At 50.3% G+C, this 9,313-nt stretch overlaps 1 protein-coding gene across 3 annotated transcripts in view; it reads right to left on the reverse strand.

Annotated features, from left to right (window-relative positions):
* Nucleotides 1–1,745, reverse strand: part of LOC137415611 (enhancer of polycomb homolog 1) — a 102,049-nt gene extending 100,304 nt beyond the window's left edge. The window contains exon 1 of one of the 3 annotated variants that reach the window (XR_010982108.2): nucleotides 1,185–1,729. Coding sequence is in view for 1 of the 3 variants with exons in the window: in XM_068101216.2 (XP_067957317.2) it covers nucleotides 1,185–1,343 (159 nt within the window). In the remaining 2 variants the exon portion in view is untranslated. Of the gene's footprint in view, nucleotides 1–1,184 lie in introns of all 3 variants that reach the window. The other 2 variants (XM_068101216.2, XM_078782389.1) reach the window with 2 other exon arrangements.
* Between the last annotated feature and the right edge of the window lie 7,568 nt (nucleotides 1,746–9,313).

Raw genomic sequence — 9,313 nt, forward strand, 5'->3', positions numbered from 1 at the left:
CTAAACCGGGGTACACACCGGTAATATATACATTGGTGGCTAGATCTTGTATTATATATTATAACTATATATATATTATATTATATTATATATTATATATTATATTACATATATAATATATTATTATTATTATAATTATAATATATTATAATATTAATTATATTAAATAATTTAATTATTATATAATATATAATATTATATATTATATTATATATATTATATCTATATATATTATAATATATAATTATATATTATATTATATATTGTAACTATAAAGGCCAATATTAATGTAGTAGTAAATATACGTTCCTATAATCAACGGTAGATCTCCTGAAGGATGTCCTGTATGTTGTGTAAAAGACGTTAGACCACAATTGGAGCATGCCAATTCCGTCTGGGTGACATATTTGAAAGAAGAAAACAAATTGGAGAAGGTACAAATTGGAAGAGCGTCACCCAGCTGGTATGTTCAGCAACAAGCCTAATACAACCAAAAGGGTGAAATGTTTGCATCTTCCAAGGAGAGCACACAGACAGTATAGCACAGGGATGGATACGACACAGACGTCAAGAAGATTGTCAGTGATAGGTCATTAAACTCGCAGGGCCTTTTCTACCAAATCCAGCTGCTGACACTACCACAGAATGTTCAATCAATCCATCATGCCAAGGTGTGTGGAGTCCAGCAAGAGGGCAGATTTTTTTTTTCTGCTCGAATTCATGCCAACAGTGTGACAATATTCCTTGGAAGTGTCTGCACTTTTGGGAAGAAGAAGAAGAAGAATAATTTTTTTTTTGAGCAGATAGCTGTGAAAGTTTTCAAGTTAGCAAGATAGAGTACATGGTGGGGAGCATAACCCATACGTATACAATTATTGTTTTTTTCCCCCCTGGAAGCACAAAGTGGGCAGTGGGCTCCAAGGAGCGCCCGTCCGCGACTCCGCGCACGCCAAGGTTGGACCGTGCATTTTTAACGAGTTCCGCCCACATTGCGCTCTAAAATGGTGAGCCAAACACCCACCCCCTCCGAATCACGTGACACAACCACGTGACACGACCCCGCCCCATCCAAACCACGTGACACGGCCCAACCCCGCCCCCTCCCTTTAGCCTCAGGATGGCAACAAAGGAATAAAATTGAAAAAATACTCAAAATTAATCGTGGTGCGGCTTTCGAAACTCACCGACTCTTCCTCTTTCTCCATGCCCGTGGGCATCTGCGGCACCGCCCTGCTGATGGACACGTAGTCGGGCAGGTCAGGCAGCTCCTCGCCTCGGTACAGCGGCAACGGCTTGGAGGCGTCGAGCGCCCGGGCTCGAAACGATAGGCCTAGCTTGCTCATGGCTGCGGCCCGCACGGAAACGAGCACGCAGCGAACCAGGCGGCACGTCCGGGGAACGAGGGAAGACGCGCCTATGGGGAACGAGGGCGGCCAGGCTAGAATGAAAATGGAGATTCGAACGCGGAAGGGCGGAAAGCGCCGACAATCGCGTTTCCCTCGCGTCGAACCGAGCAACCCCGCCGTCGCGAGATTGGTGGGGCTGCTCGCTCGCGCGTCGCCCTCAGTCGGCGCCGCAGCGAGCCATTCCGGCCGAGCCACGGCCCCGCTGTCACGCACCGCCGCCGCCGCCACCACAATGGCTCACGCCGCCAAACATGGCGCCCGCGCGGCGCCCGGACTCCATGTCGAGCGCGGGGCCCCTCCCGACCGTCCTCCCCGGTGCACGTGCGCGCGCCCCGCCCCTCTCCGGTGCACGTGCGCGCGCCCCGCCCCGCCCCTCTCCGCCCCTCTCCGCTCCTCTCCGCCCCGCCCCTCTCCGCCCCTCCCCGCCCCTCTTCGCCCCTCTCCGCCCCTCCCCGCTCCTCTCCGCCCCTCCCCGGTGCACGTGCGCGGTCCGCCCCTCGCCGGCGCGAGTCGTTCGCTGGAAACTCGTGCTTGGTGCAAACGAAACTACCTCAGTCGGTGCGAGTTAAAACTTAAACTACCTCAGTCGGTGCGAGTTAAACTACCTCAGTCGGTGCGAGTTAAACTACAGCCGCCGTCATTATACATTCGATAAAACAATTCGTCAAATTGTTACATATTATTTATGACTACGAGGGTTGTAAATCACGTTCTCTCTTATTTGGTGCTATACTTACAGTCAAGTTGAGTATGTAGTGGGCGCAAAAACATGAGGGTCTCATACTCTTTGTGAAAAGGGATATTTGGTCATTTTCTACTAGTTTGGGTCTGGGGAGCCAATTCTCTCCCCGCTGCACTGCCCCCCCCCCCCCCCCCCCACCCGCTTGAAGGAGGGAGCATGTGGGTGGCAAGCCTTCTGCCACAACTGGGCTACCTATCATTGAATAATGTTGATTTTGGTGTCAGATGAAATTCCATTTTGTCCACAACAATTGGAGAGCACATTCACTTCAGGTGTACTCACATGTATGCCCCCACAAGACTCCTCACTCCTCCTCCCTCCCCATCATGATCCCCAAACAGCTGTCAAGGAACCCTATGTGTGACGCATGAAATAATATCTATTTTTCGAGAGAAATTCATTGGTCCACGTATCAGTGACCTCAAACATGACTTTCCATATGCTAATTCCTAAAAATGTGTCAAAATGGATGGTCCACGGAAACCCCACTCTCTATCCAATCTAGCACTGACTCATATATGTTATTGTAATAGGGCAAATGTATATGGTTATGTATGTCGCTCTGTATGTTTGTTTGCGACGAAAACGTCTTCTCTTTCTTCAAATAAAATTACCACCCTCTTAATTAACCCTCTTAATTGCGTTAAGACTGCTGAGACCCCTCAGACCTTTGATGACCCTTTAATTCCCCCAAGACCCTTCAGACCACCAAGACCCCTGAAGACCCAAAATACCCTGAAGACCCCCAAAGACCCAAAATACCCTTCAAGGCCCTGAGGCTCAAAAAGACCCTGAATACCCAAAGACCCTGAATACACAAAGACCCTGAATACCCAAAGACCCTGAATACCCAAAGACCCTGAATACCTGAAGGCCCAAAACACCCCGAAGACCCAAAACACCCCGAAGACCCAAAACACCCCAAAGACCCAAAACGCCCCGAATACCCAAAACACCCCGAAGACCCAAAACACCCCGAAGACCCAAAACACCCCGAAGACCCAAAACACCCCGAAGACCCAAAACGCCCCGAAGACCCAAAACACCCCGAAGACCCAAAACACCCCGAAGACCCAAAACACCCCGAAGACCCAAAACACCCCGAATACCCAAAACACCCCGAAGACGCAAAACACCCCGAAGACCCAAAACACCCCGAAGACCCAAAACACCCCGAAGACCCAAAACACCCTGAAGACCCAAAACACCCCTGAAAACCCAAAAGACCCTGAAGACCAAAAACACCCCGAAGACCCAAAACACCCCGAAGACCCAAAACACCCCAAAGACCAAAAAGACCCCGAAGACCAAAAAGACCCCGAAGACCAAAAAGACCCCGAAGACCAAGAAAACCCAAAAGACCACAAAGACCTAAAAGACAAAAAAGACCCCAAAGACCCCGAAGACCAAAAAGACCCCGAAGACCCAAAATACCCCAAAGACCAAAAATACCCAGAAGACCCAAAAAGACCCAAAGACCAAGAAGAACCAAAAGAACCTTCAGACCCAAAAGCCCCTCAAGACTCCGAAGACCCAAAAGACACCGCAGACCCTTAATACCAAAAGGCCTCTGAAGACCCAAAAAGACCCCCGAAGACACCAAAGACCCTGAAGACCCAAAACACCTCAAAGACCCAAAACACCTCAAAGACCCAAAACACCCTTAAAGGCCCAGAGGATCCAAAAGACCCTGAAGACCCAAATGGCCCTGAAGACAAAAAAACACCATGAAACCCAAAAGACACCGAAATGGTCAAAGATGCCTACCTCTCTGAAACGACGTGTGGTGAGGCACGCTAGTTTGTGCAAAAATACAAAAACAATTGTTGATTCACATTCACGCACACATACACCCATATTCCTCCAATGAATGTATAAACATCGTCACAAGAACATACCTATGTAGTCATCAGGAGGTAGTGCTAGATTCTCCCTTTACCATCCATTTTTTTGTATTTCATTGAGAACTTTTGTAAGAAATAAATGATGAACCCTTGCTAGGTGGAGACTGAAGAGCAAATGCACTTGCAGCGCCTTGTACACATGAGCTGGTCCTGGCAGAAAGAGCACTTCACGTCCTTGTCTGATGGACATCTCCCTCGCCCAACCGCAGGTTACGTCTACTGCAAAGACCTCCCCAGCCGTCCTGCTTGTGGTCCAGATGGGCACTAGTCCACCACCCTCACTCTCCTTCCGCCGTCCTGCTTGTGGTCCAGATGGGCACTAGTCCACCACCCTCACTCTCCTTCCGCCGTCCTGCTTGTGGTCCAGATGGGCACTAGTCCACCACCCTCACTCTCCTTCCGCCGTCCTGCTTGTGGTCCAGATGGGCACTAGTCCACCACCCTCACTCTCCTTCCGCCGTCCTGCTTGTGGTCCGGATGGGCACTAGTCCACCACCCTCACTCTCCTTCCGCCGTCCTGCTTGTGGTCCAGATGGGCACTAGTCCACCACCCTCACTCTCCTTCCGCCGTCCTGCTTGTGGTCCAGATGGGCACTAGTCCACCACCCTCACTCTCCTTCCATCCAAACTGGAGAGGGTGCAGATCCCCGATGTCCTTTACGGTCACCATGTAATGTTTGCCATCATGGTATACGCCCTTACCCAGCTAACACAACAACTTTGGGCCGACGTTGGGGCAACGTCAAAAAACATTGGGTCCACATAATTTTGTCTTGGTATACCAACAGTGGGTCGACGTTGGAAGGGAGCACTGGCCCAACGTTGTTGTGTTAGCTGGGTACTTGCGTCCAGAGAGAGGTACTCAAACAGTTATTATTGCTTGAATCAGAGAGGAATTGTTTCCAGAATGGAGGACCATGTAGGACTTGTGTGGCACCCAGCACACATTTGCGAGTTCCTGATGTTGAGCCACCTCTCTCTGATCTAGTTTCAGCTTTGATTCCGTGCTCAAAATACCGATCCCAAACATTGTGGAGCTGATCACAGCTACGTACTTGAGATCTCAAGTATGGATAGAATGGGGGGGGGGGGGGGGGGGGAGGGAGTTATCGTGGGGGCATATATGTGAGTATAACTGAAGTGAATGTGTTCTACAATTGTTGTGGACCAGATAGACTTTCATCTGGCACCAATATCAACATTCTTTTATCAGATATCAAATGAAGTGCCAACTGAATATTGAAAGCAAAAAAAACGGAAAAGGAAATTAAATCCGTTTAAAAAGGACAGACAAGGCCATGTAGAGAGGAGATGGGAGTGCGGGAGAGAGCGGGATATGAAGGGAGTGGGGGGATATACAGGGAGTGGGGGAAGGAGTGTGGGAGACAGAGTGGGATATGAAGGGAGTGAGGGAGATACTGGGAGGGGGGAGTGGGGGAAGGAGTGTGGGAGAGAGCTGGATATGAAGGGAGTGGGGGAGAGCGGAGTTGGGGAAGGAGTGTGGGAGAAAGCGGGATATGAAGGGAGTGGGGGAGATACAGGGAGTGGGGGAAGGAGTTTGGGAGAGAGTGGGATATGAAGGGAGTGGGGGATATACAGGGAGTGTGGGAGAGGGGAGTGGGGGAAGGAGTGTGGGAGACAGAGTGGGATATAAAGGGAGTGAGGGAGATACTGGGAGGGGGGAGTGGGGGAAGGAGTGTGGGAGAGAGCTGGATATGAAGGGAGTGGGGGAGATACAGGCAGTGGGGGGAGGAGTGTGGGAGAGAGCAGGATATGAAGGGAGTGGGGGAGAGCGGAGTGGGGGAAGGAGTGTGGGAGAGAGCAGGATATGAAGGGAGTGGGGGAGATACAGGGAGTAGGGGAAGGAGTGTGGGAGAGAGTGGGATATGAAGGGAGTGGGGGAGATACAGGGAGTGGGGGAAGGAGTGTGGGAGAGAGTGGGATATGAAGGGAGTGGGGGATATACAGGGAGTGTGGGAGAGGGGAGTGGGGGAAGGAGTATGGGAGACAGAGCGGGATATGAAGGGAGTGAGGGAGACACTGGGAGGGGGGAGTGGGGGAAGGAGTGTGGGAGAGAGCTGGATATGAAGGGAGTGTGGGAGATACAGGGAGTGGGGGAAGGAACGTGGGAGAGAGCAGGATATGAAGGGAGTGGGGGAGAGCGGAGTGGGGGAAGGAGTGTGGGAGAGAGCGGGATATGAAGGGAGTGGGGGAGATACAGGGAGTGGGGGAAGGAGTGTGGGAGAGAGTGGGATATGAAGGGAGTGGGGAGATACAGGGAGTGGGGGAAGGAGTGTGGGAGAGAGCGGGATATGAAGGGAGTGGGGGAGATACAGGGAGTGGGGGAAGGAGTGTGGGAGAGAGTGGGATATGAAGGGAGTGGGGGAGATACAGGGAGTGGGGGAAGGAGTGTGGGAGAGAGCGGGATATGAAGGGAGTGGGGGAGATACAGGGAGTGGGGGAAGGAGTGTGGGAGAGAGCGGGATATGAAGGGAGTGGGGGAGATACAGGGAGTGGGGGAAGGAGTGTGGGAGAGAGCAGGATATGAAGGGAGTGGGGGAGTGGGGGAAGGAGTGTGGGAGAGAGCAGGATATGAAGGGAGTGGGGGAGTGGGGGAAGGAGTGTGGGAGAGAGTGGGATATGAAGGGAGTGGGGGAGATACAGGGAGTGGGGGAAGGAGTGTGGGAGAGAGCAGGATATGAAGGGAGTGGGGGAGATACAGGGAGTGGGGGAAGGAGTGTGGGAGAGAGCGGGATATGAAGGGAGTGGGGGAGATACAGGGAGTGGGGGAAGGAGTGTGGGAGAGAGCGGGATATGAAGGGAGTGGGGGAGATACAGGGAGTGGGGGAAGGAGTGTGGGAGAGAGCAGGATATGAAGGGAGTGGGGGAGTGGGGGAAGGAGTGTGGGAGAGAGCAGGATATGAAGGGAGTGGGGGAGTGGGGGAAGGAGTGTGGGAGAGAGTGGGATATGAAGGGAGTGGGGGAGATACAGGGAGTGGGGGAAGGAGTGTGGGAGAGAGCAGGATATGAAGGGAGTGGGGGAGATACAGGGAGTGGGGGAAGGAGTGTGGGAGAGAGTGGGATATGAAGGGAGTGGGGAGATACAGGGAGTGGGGGAAGGAGTGTGGGAGAGAGCAGGATATGAAGGGAGTGGGGGAGTGGGGGAAGGAGTGTGGGAGAGAGCGGGATATGAAGGGAGTGGGGGATACAGTGGAGTGGTGGAGATGGGTGTGGGGGAGACAGGAGTGCCAGAGTGGAGGGTGGGGGGTAAGAGGAGTGAGGGAGAAAAGAGGAGTGGGGGGGCGAGAGAGGGTGGAGGAGAGAATGGGGAGAAAGAGGAGAGGGATACTTTTGCTAGCTTTTCCCGTCACTTGGTAAGGGTACTCTTCGTAGTATCGATATATATATATAGCATATGGTTGTTGGAAGTATTCTGAAGGCAATTTGTATTCTACTGTGTTCAACGATATAATTCAATTTAATAGAGGTTTAAAGGGGTATAAATATAAATAAATAAATAAATATAAATAAATAAATATAAATAAATAAATATAAATATAAATATAAATAAAGGGGTATAAATAAATTCATTCTGGGTTTTCCCGCCCTTTTACCCAGTATACAGAGTAAAAAGAATATCCCACTCCTATCTGCACATGTGTGATAGGGGGGAATTCAGAGCCAAAGTACTGAAAAACGGCGAACTTGTCTCCTTCCTATTAATGTTCCGATTTGTGATCAAAATATAACATTTGATTTAAACTAGAACGGCACTCGGTAGAGCACATACCTCCCATAGGCTGAACAGTTTACGTTTCGTATCCCACTGATAGGCCGGATCTGGATTCGGACCTGAACCAAAATCGAATCAGCTTGTTCTTGTCACCAAACCACCGTCCACCAAGTTTCGTCATAACTCGTCCATCACTTTTTGAGATATCCTACTATGTATCGCTTTTCGCCCGATCTCCCAACGTTGAAGAATCACTTAAGAATTAAATAATTATCGTATCCGAAACCATATTCAGATCTTCACCAAAAGCGAACCGATTAGTCCTTGTCATACACACAACCTGTTCACCAAGTTTCGGCCAAATCCGTCGATAACTTTTTGAGATATCCTGCTATGTATCGTTTTTGGCCCGAACTCCCAATGGTGAAGAATCACTTTAAAATTCTAGTAGCCGGATCCGAATCCGGATCTTCACCAAAATCTAATCATTTCGTCCTTGTCACATACTCTACATCTCTGCCAAATTTCATCCGAATCGGTCCACAACTTTTTGAGAAATTTAGTTGACAGACAGACAGACAGACAGACAGACAGACAAACAGTGGTGAAAACATAACCTCCATCTATCTTCGGTGGCGGAGGTAATACGCTGTTTCTCGATCATAAACTGACGATCATAACCTGATTAGACAAATGGACGTTGGACATGCCCAATTGCTTAACCGCACTTTTTGCTTCACGTGTGTGGGGTAATAACCATATCAAGCTCGGCACCGATAACAGCCACTTGTGTCCTCCCTTCTAAGCCAACAACGTTTAAGATGTTATGGTCATCTCCATCGCATGCTATCCAACCTGCTATCCCACCACGTAACACCTTTAAACCAACCATAGCTGGATGACGTAGACCTCAGGTACGCTCAAAGATCAGTGGATGGACTCAATCACAATCTATTTGAATGCGGCTAACACAACCCAACCGTGTCTCCCCTACCCCCCACCTTGTGAGAGACCAGACGAGATGGCACAATTTCATCCATGGAGTACCAACCCTGAACCCCCAGTAAGACCAGTAATTATGAAAGGGTGCCAACACACCAGGCTGTCCATAGCTGGCCAACACCACCTGTCCCTGGGAAGCCTTTAGCGGAACGTTGGTTCTGTTGCAAGCTCTTGGGGCAGGCTGCTGATGGTGGGTTTGTGGGTATTTGAGGGTCCTTCTTGCTTTAGTGGTTGCTTTCCTAGTTCTGCAGAGCCTGCTATAGGGTACCATGGCAGTGGGTGCTCCCACCACAGGTTTGCCACCACAAAGCTTGAGACCCGCGCGCCCGGAGAGGTTGCCCCATCTCGGGTCCGCTTCTCTGCCAGTTCGCAACTGTAACTGCACACAGCATTGCACTGTTGATGGCATCTGCAAAGCTTCTTGTTTGTCTGCAAAATTCCCTGAAGTCCTTCACCCCAGCTTTGTTCTACTGTGGGCCAATCATCTACGGCACTCTCTTCCTCATTACATTTTCTCATCTTTCTT

This window comes from Myxine glutinosa, chromosome 7 (assembly GCF_964187855.1).
Source record: "Myxine glutinosa chromosome 7, kmMyxGlut1.1, whole genome shotgun sequence".
NCBI lineage: Eukaryota > Metazoa > Chordata > Myxini > Myxiniformes > Myxinidae > Myxine > Myxine glutinosa.